This window comes from Nomascus leucogenys, chromosome 18, assembly GCF_006542625.1.
Source record: "Nomascus leucogenys isolate Asia chromosome 18, Asia_NLE_v1, whole genome shotgun sequence".
In the NCBI taxonomy this organism is placed as follows: domain Eukaryota; kingdom Metazoa; phylum Chordata; class Mammalia; order Primates; family Hylobatidae; genus Nomascus; species Nomascus leucogenys.
In genome coordinates this window covers 65,617,339-65,633,210 of record NC_044398.1, presented here as the reverse complement: position 1 = coordinate 65,633,210, position 15,872 = coordinate 65,617,339, and the positions used below count along the sequence as shown (strand labels likewise).

Below are 15,872 nucleotides of genomic sequence, written 5' to 3'. Positions count from 1 at the left end.
AAACTTTGGTTCATGTATTCAGTGTCTAAATGAAAAATGGGAAGATAAATAAAAGAGCTAAGAATGAAATGTGATTTCATGTGCTTCTCCTTTTTAGCTCTAATAATAGATTGAACAGATTTGATATTTGTGGTAAATATACTCAGGCAGAGTGACAGAGGCTTGGTTGTCATTTAGCCTTTAGGGCCTTAGTGGAGTTAATGAGAACTGCAAATGGTCATCAAGTCTTGGTGCTTCACGGAGAAGCAACACTTTTACAGTGAGTGTGTTAGCTTAGTGGTTATGGTATTACTGCAGGGACATGGATCACTTAGGCAGAGAGCGTTTCAGGCTTGGGTCAGTCTTAAAGCAGATCTCATATGGAGGGTTTCTGCTAACCTGCATTTCTTATAACACAGTACTAGTCAGTATGCTGTAGTATTAATCAGTAGGTGAAGTTCAGTGAAGTAAAGGAGAATTGAATTCTTGAAGTTCACATTTAGGCAAAAATTTGGCATTTTAGGAGGTGAGTATAAGAGATGATCTTTACAGAAAACACTGATGATAAAAACAGCGCTCTCTGTTAGGTGCCTTTGTGCTTGACTCCATTGTCATCTTATCTTAAGAAACTAAGCTCAGGACTGGGTGCGATGGCTCATGTATGTAATCCCGGCCCTTTGGGAGGCTGAGGCTGTAGGATCAGTTGAGCTCAGGAGTTCAAGATCAGCCTGGGCAACATAGCTAGACCTTGTCTCTACTAAAAAAAAAAACAAAAAACAAAAACAGCAACAACAACAACAACAACAAAAAACCCAACAAACTAGCTTGGCATGGTGGTGCGTGCCTGTGGTCCCAGCTGCTCAAGAAGCTGAAGCGGGAGGGTGGCTTGAGCCTAGGAGATCAAGGCTGCACTTAGCTGTGATCACGCCGTCGCACTCTAGCCTGGGTAACAGAATGAGACTCTGTCTCAAAAAAAAAAAAAAAAAAAGAAACTTTAAGTTCAGATTCCTTTTTATAGCAGCTTTCAGCGTGCTATAGACAATACAGAAATGAGTGGATGAAGTTTTATTTAGATACTCTGATAGCTTAGCCAGTGACAATGACCTATCCAAATGTGGAATGCTAAAATGTTTTCTTTTTGGAAGCAAAGCCCATGAAAAATTGGTTTTGAAGTAGTGTTAAAAACCTGGTCATTAAAAGACAACAAGAACATGAGAAGAGATTTTTCCAAAATCCATTAATGTGTTTGGACAGAAACAAAGGAAAGATAACTCTTTGTTAAATTGGTTAATAGAGGATTTGAATACTTTGTTTGCTGTAGACAAAACATCTTTATCTTAAAACTGTAATCTTTCTAACGTCTGTTGCATGCATTGCTGCATTTCCTTTTTTACATGTGCTCTCATTTATTTTCATGGCAAATGCATTTTTAAACAGAGTCTATGGGATAATTATTGCCATTAATTAGTTTTGATATTTCTTTTTTAATGATATTTTCATTTATTCCCTTTTGCTAGCTGGATTGCCTTTTGCAATTCTTACTTCAAGGCATACCCCCTTCCAACGAGGAGTATTCTGTAATGATGAGTCCATCAAGTACCCTTACAAAGAAGACACCATACCTTATGCGTTATTAGGTGGAATAATCATTCCATTCAGTATTATCGTTGTAAGTTAAATCCACTTTTCCAAGTTTATAACTTTTGGGCACTTGGCTTAATTTTCTGTTACTCTTTTAATGCTTAAATGTATAACCCTCCAAAAACAATGTATGCTTTTTAAACCTTTAATTGATGGTTTATTTGATCAAGAGAATCTCAGCTATTTTAAGTGGAGTCAAAAAATAACAATGTGTAATTATAAGAGCCAGGCACGCTGACATGCCTGTAGTCCCAGCTACTCAAGAGGCTGAGGCTGGAGGATCACCTGAGTCTCGGAGTTGGATACTATAGTATGTGATGATCACATCTGTGAATAGCCATTATACTCCAGCCCAGACAACACTGCAACATCCCATCTTAAAAAAAAACAGAAAAAAAAAAAACAAAAACATGAAGAGAACCTTGCTGGATATGTATAGATTTTATGCTAATCTTTTCCATGTCACTGTGATTGTTAGAGCTCTAATTTGTTATTGTTTTAATAATCTCGTGATCAATAGTTGAATGTTATAGCAATATGATTCTAGCATACTTTATACATAGGATATCATTTTATAATTTATTGTATCTGTATGTATGTACCTACTGTTTTTTATTCTCCTTCTGTACTGAGTTCTAGAAAAGAAAAATTTTGCTAAGTGATGTTAAAACTTTATTTAATGCATGCTTACTTTAAATAATTTTTAGATAATATCATACACAGGAGAGAAAAGCTATAGTTCTATATATGATTAGTAGTGAATATGAAAGAATTTTTACTGGTACTGAATGCAAGACTGAGTCTTAAACGAAAATAGTAACTCTTTGTTTTCCAGTATTTCAGGTGGAAATGCTTAAATAATGTGTCTGGGGATAAGACTATTGACTGGACTACATGATTTTTATAATCTTGACTAAAATTCTGTAACTTGACAGTTTTGTGCTCCATAACTTGTAATTTTATGGGTCCAGCATGCTTCCACTGCATGGCTCTGCTGACATAACTTGTGACTTTAGAAACAAGATTTATGTTTGTTAAAAGCAGAAGGCTGGGTGCGGTGACTCATGCCTGTAATCCCAGCACTTTGGGAGGCTGACGCGGGCGGATCACCTGAGATCAGGAGTTCGAGACCAGCCTGGCCAACCTGGTGAAACCCCGTCTCTACTAAAAATACAAAAATTAGCTGGGTGTGGTGGCGCACACCTGTAGTCCCAGCTACTCAGGATGCTGAGTCAGGAGAATCGCTTGAACCTAGGAGGTGGAGGTTGCAGTGAGCCGAGATTGCACCACTGTACTCCAGCCTGGGTGACACAATGAGACTCCATCTGAAAAAAAAAAAAAAAGTCCAGAAAATATGGTGGATGTGGTGGCTCACACCTGTAATCCCAGCATTTGGGAGGCCAAGTCAGGAGGATCACTTGAGCCCTGAAGTATGAGACCAACCTGGGTAGCATGGCAAGACCCCTGCCTATATCCATCCCCCTCCTTGCAAAAAAAAAGGCCAGGCATAGTGGGCAGGAGCTCTGGTCCCAGCTACTCAGAAGGCTGAAGCAGGAGGATCCTTTGAGCTCAGGAAGTTGAGGCTGCAGTGAGCCATGATTGCACCACAGCATTCCAGCTTGGGCAACAGAGTGAGACCCTCTCTCAAACACACACACACACACACACACACACACACACACAGATTTTTTTTTTTAATTAAAAAATATATATAGTTGTATCCAGGAGATAGGCCAAAGATGACAGCATGTATATCATGTCTGTTTTTGGAGTTTATTTTAAAAAAAGAAAAACTTCTTAATTTAGAAATGTCTTAAGAATGATCGTAATACCTTATTAGCAATGAAAGTTAACTTGTGGCTGGGCGCGGTGGCTCACGCCTGTAATCCCAGCACTTTGGGAGGCCGAGGCGGGCGGATCATGAGGTCAGGAGATCGAGACCATCCTGGCTAACATGGTGAAACCCTGTCTCTACTAAAAATACAAAAAATTAGCCGGGCGTAGTGGTGGGCACCTGTAGTCCCAGCTACTGGGGAGGCTGAGGCAGGAGAATGGCGTGAATCCGGGAGGTGGAGCTTGCAGTGAGCCGAGATCGCGCCACTGCACTCCAGCCTGGGTGACAGAGCCAGATTCTGTCTCAAAAAAAAAAAAAAAAGAAAGTTAACTTGTAATTTGTGTTGCATAATTAATAAAAGAAAACCTTTTTATACAGATATTTGTTTTATAAGACTGTGAGCTCCTTGAAGGCAGAGATGATTATCTTGTTCATCTTTGTGTCCTCACCGCCTGGCATGCAGCCCAGCATGTCCTAGGTGCCTGAATGAAGCTGTATGAAGGAAACTATAGAGTAATTACGCAGTAATGTTGGTGACTCTCCCAAAGTATGGGGAAGTTTTAGGAAATCAGATATTCTTTTAATCTAGACAAATCTTTACACTGAATTTTTACTGCTGGAAGAAAGCCAAGTCTATAATTCTTCCATTAAGGAGGGAGTAGGGTCTTTTTTTAAAAAGTATATATGTTTCTGAGTGATTGCTAAGCAATTAAATATAACATTTTTAGTAGGACTTTTAGTTGCAAAATAGCCAATTTCAGACAGGATTCAAATATTCAAATAAACAGTGCTAGAAATAGACCTGTCTTTCAATTCTGCCTTGTTTTTTGGTCTCAGTAAAAAGGATGCCATGCTAGCAGAACTACAGGAATTTGCTCTAGCCTGGAGGGATGCAGTAGAGCAGGGCACTTACTGCCGGGCACTGTGTTGATGTGCACGGCCTACACCGGGCCTGACAAAATGCTTAGTTAGCAAAAACTCACGAATTATATTTCATTAACTTGGAATTCCTTTCTGTTTTCTTCTTCTTCTTCTTCTTCTTCTTCTTCTTCTTCTTCTTCTTCTTCTTCTTCTTCTTCTTCTTCTTCTTCTTCTCTTCTTCTTCTTCTTCTTCTTCTCCTCCTCCTCCTCCTCCTCCTCCTCCTCCTCCTCCTCCTCCTCCTCCTCCTCCTCCTCCTTCTTCTTCTTCCTCCTCCTCTTCCTCCTCCTACTCCTCCTCTTCCTCCTCTTCCTCTTCTTCTCTCTTTTTCTCTCTTTCTCTCTCTCTTTCTCTTTCTCTCTCTCTCTGTCTCTCTCTCTCTCTCATCTTTCTTTTTTTTCTTTCTTCTTTCACAGTCTCCCTGTGTTGCCCAGGCTGGAGTGCACTGGCGCGATCTTGGCTCACTGCAACCTCCGACTCCAGGGTTCAAGCGATTCTCTTGCCTCAGCCTCCCAAATAGCTGGGATTACAAGCGCCTGTCACCACACCCAGCTAATTTTTGTATTTTTAGTAAAGATGGGGTTTCACTATGCTGGCCGGGATGGTCTTGAGCTCCTTACCTCGTGATCCACCTGCCTCAGCCTCCCAAAGTGCTGGGATTATAGGTGTGAGCCACTGTGCCCGGCCTATTCTCTACTATCTCAACATAACCTGTGAGAAAGTTATCTTTACATTTAATAAAATGGCAAGTAAATTAATAGATTAGTGCAGACTGCTTTAAAAAGAACAGGTTGTTTAAAGGTACTGTTTTCATCTCTACAGTATCACTGAAAACAAACACTGCTTAGGGCAGTGGTTTTATGTATGTATGTTTTGATTAATTGATGGACAGAGTCTTTCTCTGTCACCCAGGCTTGGAGTGCAGTGGTGTGATCAGAGCTCACTGCAGCCTCGACCTCCTGGGTTTAAGTGATCCTCCTGCTTCAGCCACCTGAGGAGCTGGGACCGCAGGTGTGCACTACCACACCCGGCTAATTACATTTTTTTTTTAAAGAGATAACTATCTCTCTGTGTTGCGCAGGCTTGTGTCTCAAACTCCTGGGCTCAAGCAGCCCTCCTGTCTCAACATCCCAAAGTGCTGGGATTATAGGTGTAAGCCACCATGCTCTGCCTTATGTGCTCATTTGAAATAATTCCATTTTATTCATTAACTCAGCCTCTTTCAGGCCATGCTTGGTTAGACTTGTATACATTTAACTTTATTTACTAGAAAGTAAATCATTTATTTAAAAAAATCGCTATGATTAAGACTGCATACCAGGGCCTTGACATGAATTGCAAATGATTCATTAGTAAATGAGTGATTGAGGGAGCTGGCAGGTAGAGAACCAGGATTATTATAGTTTCTGAGAAGACATGAGATAATTTCAATAAGGAGGAAATGGTCAGTGAAGTCAAATACACAGAAGTTAAAGTAAGTGAGAGTTGATAAAAATCTGTTTGATCTGGCTGGGTGAGGTGGCTCATGCCTGTAATCCCAGCACTTTGGGAGGCCGAGGTGGGTGGATCACAAAGTCAGGAGTTCGAGACCAGCCTGGTCAAGACAATGAAACCGCTTCTCTACTAAAAATACAAAATTTAGCTGGGCGCAGTGGTGGGCGCCTGTAATCCCAGCTACACAGGAGGCTGAAGCAGGAGAATCACTTGAACCTGGGAGGTGGAGGTTGCAGTGAGCCGAGATCATGCCGCTGCACTCTAGCCTGGGTGACAGAGCAAGACTCCGTCTCCAAAAAAAAAAAAATGTTTGATCTGATGAGACAATTTTGACTTTTGAGAAAAAAATCAGTAGAATAAAGGAAATGGAAGTGGTTAGAGATATTTAGGAAGGAGAAGAAGATGTGGAGATGTGTCATTGATTTTAACTAATTCTTTTGGGAAGGTGGGCCCTGAATGAAAGACATAAAATCATAGGGACAGTGTAGAAACATATAAAATTATCTTGGTTGATGGAGATTTAAAGGGGATGGTAAGAGAATACTATGGGAGATAGGCTTAAAAAGGTTGAATCACTCTGATTTAGATAATTATTAGCTTTGAACTTCATAAGTATTGTTTTACTCCTCCAAACATTTTTATTTCTTCGATAATTTGTCATATCCTAGAATCTAAGTAAATAATGCATTATAAATAGTCTCAGTTTTATGATAGGCCACACTTGGCTTAGGTGTAGACTTCATGAAAGGTTAAGAATTGGCATAAATGGCTCAAAGGTTAGGGTAAGGAATTAAAATGAAACAAAAGAATGTGGCTATCTTGTGTGGATCAAATGGGCAGACGCATCTCTGCATTTAATTCAGAAGAATTGATTTAGAACTTCTCTATTGTCTGCTTCTCTCAGCGATGTGAGTTGACCTGGCATTTGCCGGCTTTAGAGACTCCTCTGCATGCCCAGTACTAATGGTTAAGTTTCAGCTTACACTACTTCTGAAGATCAGCTTTTAATCTGTGCCCAGTATTCTGAATATTCCTAGCAAACTCATTTTCTGTCATCACTGGCAAGAGCCAGGATTTGGGTGGCCATAAACTATGATGAATATGACTAGGAAGACTCACAAAACATACTAACTGTTTCTGGAAAATAGTCGAGTGCCTAAGAACAGCTCATACCCGAGATGTGGAAGTTTCAACTGCTGAAACTGTGGTTGATTAATATACTTGATATGTTTTCAAGAATCAAAGATTAATTCCAAAATGAAATGTTAGATAAGTTCTTTCTGGCTGCTGATCTGTGAGGAATTACTGGGACCCCTTAATGGCCTAAGGAGGCAATGTATACTGAAATGGAAAGGGTTCTTCTGTTGGCAGTCAGGGATAACCCTAAGCAAAATTGTAAAGGAATGACATTCCTGGAAGTACATATAGTTTACCTCTCCTGTGACCTGTTCTCAGAAAAGAATCTGACTCATTCACATTAAGGACTATAATTAGAACTGTATTTTTATGGGGCTTAACATGTGTAAACTAAGGGCATTTGCTGTTTACCCAAGGCAGCACCTTTCACTAAAATTTATTGACAACCTACTTTGTTTAGGTCACTCTGGTGATACGAGGAATCCTCCTTACCTTGTAGAGTTCATACTCTCATTGTCAAAGTTATAACATTCTAATTATGGAACTCTAGGAGCCATTGAGCCAGGTGAGGGAAGGATTTTAGGTATCAGATTCTTGAAATCCCTTTCGGGAAGCAACGATTTATTTTACTTATGGTAAGACTTACTCTGAAGACAGTTGATCCTCATTAAATGGAAATGTTTGAATGCTTTATAAAATTGTTTATATAAATTTAAGGTGAAGCAGAGAAACTAGTAATGTATCTCAAGTCAAGCTTTGCTACTTATATTCTCTCCACACAGATTAGCAAACCCACTGTTCAGGCTGCTCTGTGTTTAAGTGGTTTTTTAAATTTTTTAAATTTTTTTTTATTTTTTGAGATGGAGTCTTGCTGTGTCGCGCCCAGGCTGGAGTGCAGTGGCACCATCTCGGCTCACTGCAACCTCCACTTCCTGGGCTCAAGTGATTCTCCCACCTCAGTTTCCCAAGTAGCTGGGGATTATAGGCGCCTACCACCACTCCTGGCTAATTTTTTGTATTTTTAGTAGAGATGGGGTTTCACCATATTGGCCAGGCTGGTCTCGAACTCCTGACCTCAAGTGATTCACCCGCCTTGGCCTCCCAAAGTGCTGGGATTACAGGAGTGAGCCACAGTGCCCCGCCTTAACTGTTTATTTTGGTTTCAGATAGCTACAGTCTTACCATCTTTTTTAACAGCAAATGTTACTATTTATAATGTTGCCATTCAGTATTATTTGAATTCTCAGGATATTGGTTTGTTAACTTATAAAGCATTGGAAACCTTTTTATACTTTTAAATTAGTGATTAAAAGTCCCGTCCCACCTCTTGGGACCCCAGCAGAGGTCACCTGGAAGGCAGGACTGGTATATCCTGTTAGCTAAATCCCTGCCCTCTGAATCCTCTAGCAATCCTCCCTGAAATGATTTTACTCTTTTTAATATGATGGATGTCTTTGATTCAAAGGAATATTTGAGAAAAATGAAGACTCTGTCAGATAAAAGTACTTATACGCAGGAGTTTCTGATTGGGGAAGTATGTATGTATGTATGTATGTATGTATGTATGTATGTATGTATGTATTGAGACGGAGTATTGAGCAAGACGCTCTTGTTACCCAGGCTGGAGTACAATGGCATGATCTCGGCTCACTGCAACCCCTGCCTCCCAGGTTCAAGTGATTCTCCTGCCTTAGCCTCCAAAGTAGCTGGGATTACAGGCACCCGCCTCCATGCCTGACTGATTTTTTGTAGTTTTAGTAGAGACAGGGTTTTACCATGTTGGCCAGGCTGGTCTCGAACTCCTGACCTTGGGTGATCCACCTCCCTCGGGCTCCCAAAGTGCTGGGATTACAGGCATGAGCCACCACACCTGGCTGGAAGTTTGTTTTTTGGACAAGCCATAGTTTTTGTCCTCCAGGATATATCACTTTCTACTTTTTAAAGCTCTGTTTGTTTGAATACAAGAAAAAAAATAAGATCTTGTTATTTTAGGTAAGCGATGATACAATTTTGGCCCAGCTATGGCTTTGTAAGTAATGTCCACCATTGATATGACACCTTTTTTGTGGTTTGGAATTGGATATCCTAAGTTGACTCTCCATCGTAAAGAAGGGGCTGGGATCGTTTTTGAAACAAAGATCTTTTTGTGATTTGCCATTTCCTTTTCTCCCCCTATGTTTTGTTTTGTTGAAAGTGCCTGCTTGCTACTTTAACATGTTATTTTTCTGTTTCTTTTTCAGATTATTCTTGGAGAAACCCTGTCTGTTTACTGTAACCTTTTGCACTCAAATTCCTTTATCAGGAATAACTACATAGCCACTATTTACAAAGCCATTGGAACCTTTTTATTTGGTGCAGCTGCTAGTCAGTCCCTGACTGACATTGCCAAGTATTCAATAGGCAGACTGCGGCCTCACTTCCTGGATGTTTGTGATCCAGATTGGTCAAAAATCAACTGCAGTGATGGTTACATTGAATACTACATATGTCGAGGGAATGCAGAAAAAGTTAAGGAAGGCAGGTGAGTGTTAAATTGCTAATGCTTGTTTAATCTTGTATATTCTTGGAATAGAAGGTTTCAGTGACTGGAAGATAAGCCACGCACTTAAAAAGAGAAGTTAGTGTTATCACTGGGAGGTGAATTTTGATTTTGTATGAATTGTTCTCTCTCATCATGCCTTTTTCCTTTTTTATTGCTGTCTTTCATTTAACAGTATTTTACTGCAGCTCTTTTTTTCATAGCCAGCGTGTAAGAATGTTAAATGAACCTTATAGATCATTTAGGCTAGAGTCAGCAAACTTTTTCTTAAGATGCCAGATAACATATATATATATATATATATATATTTTTTTTTTTTTTTTTTACATTTTTATATTATTATTTTGTAGAGACTAAGTCTCACTATGTTGCCTAGGCTGGTGTCAAACTCCTGGGCTCAAGTGATCCTTCCACCTTGGCCTCCCAAAGTGCTGGGGTTACAGGCATGAGCCACCACACCCAGCCAATAGTAAATATTTTAGGCTCTCTGGGCCATATAGTCTCTTTCACAACTATGGAACTCTGCTGTTAATAGCAAGAAAGCAGCCATAGACAATACTTAAATGAATAATGTGGCTATGTTCCAATAAACTTTACAAAAACAGTGGCTGCCACAGGGGTCATAGTTTGCCGAACCCTGATCTAGTGCCACCATTATTTATGAAGCTCTGCTAGATCTTAGTATTCTTAGATTATTATTATTATTGTTTAGATTTTTTTTTTTATAAGGTAACTTGGTTCAGATTGTGACAGCTCTAGGTCATCAGGTTGCTGTCTTATAACGCCCTTTTTGGGCTCCTTTCTGCATGCTGGGACACCATTAGACATGAATGAAATAGAATGTTTAGAATTCAGAAGATCCAAGTTTTAAAATTTATAGATGAGGAAAAAATAGAGAACCAAGAACACTAAGTAAAGCCACTAATTAGTAGCAGAGCCAATTCCTCATTTCAAGTTTCAAAATGGTCAGCCTTATCTTTTTATGTATGAAGTTTAATTTCCTTTAGTTGTTCAAAGTACAAATACTTCCTTGGGTAAAACATCCTTTGTTTGTTTGATTTTTTTAGATATGATTTCTAGATACTTCATTGTCTTTGTTGGTATTCTTGTAAGCAACGTGGGCCTGCTAGTAGCTTCAATTTTTTTTTTTTCTTTTTCCTTTTTTTTTTTTTTTTTTTTGAGACAGAGTATTGCTCTGTCACCTAGGCTGTAGTGCAGTGACACGATCCTGGCTCACTGCAGCCTCTGCCTCCCGGGTTCAAGCGATTCTCCTGCCTCAGCCTCCTGAGTAGCTGGACTACAGGCATGCCCCACCATGCCCTGCTAATTTTTGTATTTTTAGTAGAGACGGGGTTTTACCATGTTTTCCAGGCTGGTCTCAAACTCCTGACCTCAGGTGATCTGCCTGCCTCGGGTTCCCAGAGTGCTGGGATCATAGGCATGAGCCACGGCACCTGGCCAGTAGCTTCAATTTTTTGTATTTAGTGGGGATGAAAAAAATCTTATTTAATTAGAGCATATACTATGGTATTTGCTTGGGGTTTAGCAGTGAACAAGACATCTCTGGTCCCCATCTTCATGGACCTTAGTCTGGCAGGGAAGATTTACATTAAACAAAGGATGAGAATGGAAGAGAACTTGCTTGGTGATAAAGAGGTCAAAGAAGAGAAAGATCAAGCTGTTAAACGGCAAGCTTTGAGGTGGTGAGGAGGACTGATATGGGTGTAAAGTCTTAATGAAGGAGGGAAAAGTGACTGAAGAGGTAGACAGTTGAGAAATAGTTGGTAAAAGGTGATATTGTTGATTTGAGTTCAGGTGAACAAGCATTTTTGTAAGGGGGTAGAGGAAGAATGGTCCAGAAATGGCTTTGAGGAATGATGAAAACACCAACATCATTACTGGACTCTTAAGGTGTATGGGCTGTGTAGATCTCATTCCCTGCAGGGGCAAGCAGTATCGTAGGGAAAGGCTCTTTAACTGGATGACTAGGAGGTACAGAGAGCCTTCAGGGAACAGTTTGGAGACACAGGGAAAGATAGAGGACTTTAATAGTAGAGCCAGAATTCCAGAGTGTTCAGTGGAGGAATAGGAACAGAGGGGATGAACAAATGGCTTGGGTGGAGGAGAGGAAGCCTATTGAAAATGAGACTGAAATTTAAAACAAATTATAAAGAAGAACAAATAGCTGGGTAAAAACATACCATGTAAAACGAAATCTGATAAAGGCTTATCCAACCTGCAGCCCACATGTGGCCCAGGATGGCTTTGAATGCAGCCCAACACAAATTCGTAAACTTTCTTAAAACATTATGATTTTTGTTTGTTTATTATCAGATATTGTTAGTGTATTTTATGTGTGGCCGAAGACTGTTCTTCATCCAGTGTGATGCAGGGAAGCCAAAAGATTGGACACCCCGATTTAATAGAATAAAATTATCGTGATTTCTTCTTCCATCTATAACAACCATATAGCCTTTAAAAAATACCATACATATTTATGAATGCAATGATAAAACCAGCTATAGCATTACAGCTGGCGTGGTGGCTCATGCCTGCAATCTCAGCACTTTGGGAGGCAGAGGTGGACAGATCACTTGAGGTCAGGAGTTAAAGAACAGCCTGGCCAACATGGTGAAACCCCATCTCTACTAAAAATACAAAAAGTAGCCAGGCATGGTGGCCACATGCCTGTAATCCCAGCCACTCGGGAGGCTGAGGCAGGAGAATCACTTGAACTCTGGAGGCAGAGGTTGCAGTGAGCAGAGATTGTGCCACTGCACTCCAGCCTGTGCGACAGCATGAGACTCCGTCTCAAAAAAAAAAAAAAAAAACCACCCCCGCCCCACATAAAAAAACACTTATAGGATTTAAATCACAAAGGAAAAAAATAGAATAGATACTAGTCAAACTACTCTTTTAAATAGCTTTTTTGAGGTATAATTCACATGACATAAAATTTGCCCATTTTAAGTGTACAATTGAATAAATTGTATTTGTAAAGTTATTTACCGTTACAGTCAAGTTTTCAGATATTTGAAAAGCTTGTCCCTGAGTGTTTACAGTCAATTCACACTCCCATCTGCAACCCCAGGGTCAAGTTGCTGTCCCTATAGTTTTGTGTTTTCTAGAATATTATATAAAAGGAATCCTACAGTGAGTACTTTGTTGTGTCTGCCTTCTTTCACTTAACATGTTAGTTTTGCAATTCATCCATGTTGTTGTTTTTCTCCCCCTGAGGTATATTCGATTGTATGGATATAACACAGTTTACTTATGCATTCATGTAAATATTGATGGACATTTGAGTTGTCTCCAATTTTTGGCTATTAAAAATAAAGCTGTTCTGGCCAGGTACTGTGGCTCACACCTGTAATGCCAGAACTTTGGGAGGCCAAGGCTGGGTAGATCACTTGAGGTCAGGATTTCGAGACCAGCCTGGCCAACATAGTGAAACCCCATCTCTACTAAAAATACAGAAATTAGCCAGGTGTGGTGGTGCACACCTGTAATCCCAGCTACTCGGGAGGCTGAGAGGCTGAGGCACAAGAATCACTTGAACCCGTGAGGTGGAGGTTGCAGTTAGCCCAGATCACGCCAGCCTGGGTGACAGAACAAGACTGTTTCTCAAAAAAAAAAAAAAGATGTTCTGAACATTTGTGTACCAGTACAGTAATATATACTTTTATTTTTCTTGAACAAATTATCTAGGAGTAGAAGTGCTGGACTATATATAGCATGTGTGTAGTTAACCATTCTAAGAAGCTGCCAGTCTTTTACACAGTGGTTGTACCATTTTGCATTCTCTCCAGCAAGGCATGAGAATCCCAGTTAACTTCACATCCTTGCCATTATTTATTAATGGCCAGTCTTTGTTATTTTAGCCATTCTAGGGGTTTTTGTTATGGTATCTCAGTGTGGTTTTAATTTGTATTTCCTTAATGACCAGTGTTGCTGAACATCTTTTTGTGTGTTTCTTGTCCATTCAGCTATTATCATTTTTGAAATGTTAACTCTTTTACCCATTAAAAAAAAGAGTTGCTTGTCTGAGTTGTAAGAGTTCTTTATATATTCTGAATAAAAGTCCTTTGTTAGATATATGTTTTCAAAATATTTTCTCTCAATCTGTGGCTTGCTATGTTTGTTTGTTTGTTTGTTTATTTATTTATTTATTTATTTATGGGACAGGATCTTGCTTTGTTGTCCAGGCTGTTTTTGAACTCCTGTGCTCAAGTGATCCTCTTGCCTTGGCCTTCCAAAGTCAAAGTGCTGGAATTATAAGCATGAGCCACCATGCCCAATCACCTTTTTCTTTTCTTTTTTTTTTTTGAGACAGGGTCTCACTCTGTCGCCTAAGCTGGAGTGCTGTGGCGCAGTCTCGGCTCACTGCAACCTCATGCCTCAGCGTCTTGAGTAGCTGGGATTACAGGTGTGTGCCACCATGCCCAGCTAATTTTTGTATTTTTAGTAGAAACGAGTTTTACCATGTTGGCCAGGCTGGTCTTGAACTCCTGACCTCAAGTGATCTCGCCTCAGCCTCCCAAAGTGCTAGGATTACATGCATGAGCCACCGCTCCTGGCCCAACTTTTTGTTTTATTTTTCTTTTTTATCTTAAGTTCTAGGATACATGTGCAGAACATGCAGGTTTGTTACATAGGTATATATGTGCCATGGTGGTTTGCTGCACCTATCAACCCGTCATCTAGTTTTTAAGCCCCACATGCATTAGGTGTTTGTCCTAATGCTCTCCCCACGCCTTACCCCACGCCCCCTGGCAGGCCCCGGTGTGTGATGTTCCCCTCCTTCTGTCCATGTGTTCTCATTGTTCAACTCCCACTTATGAATGAGAACATGCGCGTTTGGTTTTCTGTTCCTGTGCTAGTTTGCTGAGAACGATGGTTTCCAGCTTCATGCATGTCCCTGCAAAAGACATGAACTCATTCTTTTTTATGGCTGCTTTCTTTTTCTTTTTCTTTTTCTTTTTAAGATGGAGTCTCGCTGTATCCCCCAGGCTGGAGTGCAGTGGTGCGATCTCGGTTCACTGCAAGCTTCGCCTCCCGAGTTCACGCCATTCTCCTGCCTGAGCCTCCTGAGTAGCTGGGACTACAGGCACCCAACATCATACCCAGCTAATTTTTTGTATTTTTAGTAGAGACGGGGTTTCACTGTGTTAGCCAGGATGGTCTCGCTCTCCTTACCTCGTGATCTGCCCACCTCGGCCTCCCAAAGTGCTGGGATTACAGGTGTGAGCCACCGTGTCTGGCCGGCTGCTTTATTTTCTTAATGGTGGTTTTTGAAGCTTAAAAGTTTTAAATTTGATAGAATCTAATTTATCATTTTTTTCTTCTATGATTTGTGCTTTCTGTGTCCTAAGAAATCTTTACTTGCCTCAACGTTCCAAAATTTTTTTATTTTTTAAAATAAGTTTTATGATTTAAGTTATTTGTTTAGTATTGTGATCCATTTGAATTTTTTGTGTATAATGTGACAAAAAGTGTCAATATCTACTTTTTCTCCATTGAATATCTGGTTGTTCCAACATTATTTATTGACCAAAAAAACATTTTCACATTGAATTATGTTGACACTTTTGTTGAAAATGAATTGACGATATAAATGTGGGTCTATTTCTGGACACTTAATCTAGTTCATTGCTCTATATGTCTCTCATGCGAATACCATACTGCAGCTTTGTAATAGTTTTAAAATGAGGTGTAATGGGAAGCTTTTAACTTTGTCCTTCTTTTTAAAGCTTGCTTTGTCTATTGTAAGTTCTTTTGTTTTCTTTGAAAGTGCAGAAATTTTATTGAGATTTCTTGAAATATATAGATCAATTTTTGAAGAATTGCTGTGTTAATATTGGGCCTTCCAATCCATGAATACGTTGTATCTCTCCATTAACTTAGGTTTTCTCTAGTTTCTCATGCCAGTGTTTCTTAGTTTTCAGGGTCTGGGTCTTGCATACGTTTTGTTAAGTATATTACTAACTTAATGCCATTGTGAGTTGTTTTTAATCAATTTCCAATTGTTTTGAGTGTGTAGAAGTACAATTGGTTTTTATATTAATCATGTATCCTGCAATCTTGCTAATTTAACTTATTAGTTGGAGTAATTTTATAGATTCCTGAAGGTTTTTCGCTTTCCCGTTCATGTTGTGTGTGAATAAAGACAGCTGTACTTTTCTCTTTTATATTGCCTTAGATTTCTTTTCCTTCCCTTATTTCACTGGCTAAGACCTGCAATACAAGGTTGAATGAAGTGGTGAGAGCAGATTGCTTGTCTTCTTCCTGACCTTAGGAAAGAAGCACTCAGCCTTTCACAAATATGTTAC

The 15,872-nt window shown here is 39.7% G+C and overlaps 1 protein-coding gene across 3 annotated transcripts in view; it reads left to right on the top strand.

The window, feature by feature from the left end:
- Window positions 1-15,872, top strand: part of PLPP1 (phospholipid phosphatase 1) — a 112,546-nt gene that overhangs the window by 59,537 nt on the left and 37,137 nt on the right. For 2 of the 3 annotated variants that reach the window (XR_004026749.1, XM_003265929.3), the window contains 2 exons: window positions 1,497-1,648; window positions 9,245-9,525. Coding sequence is in view for 2 of the 3 variants with exons in the window: in XM_003265929.3 (XP_003265977.1) it covers window positions 1,497-1,648; window positions 9,245-9,525 (433 nt within the window). In the remaining variant the exon portion in view is untranslated. The remainder of the gene's footprint in view (window positions 1-1,496; window positions 1,649-9,244; window positions 9,526-15,872) is intronic. The other variant, XM_003265930.3, reaches the window with a different exon arrangement.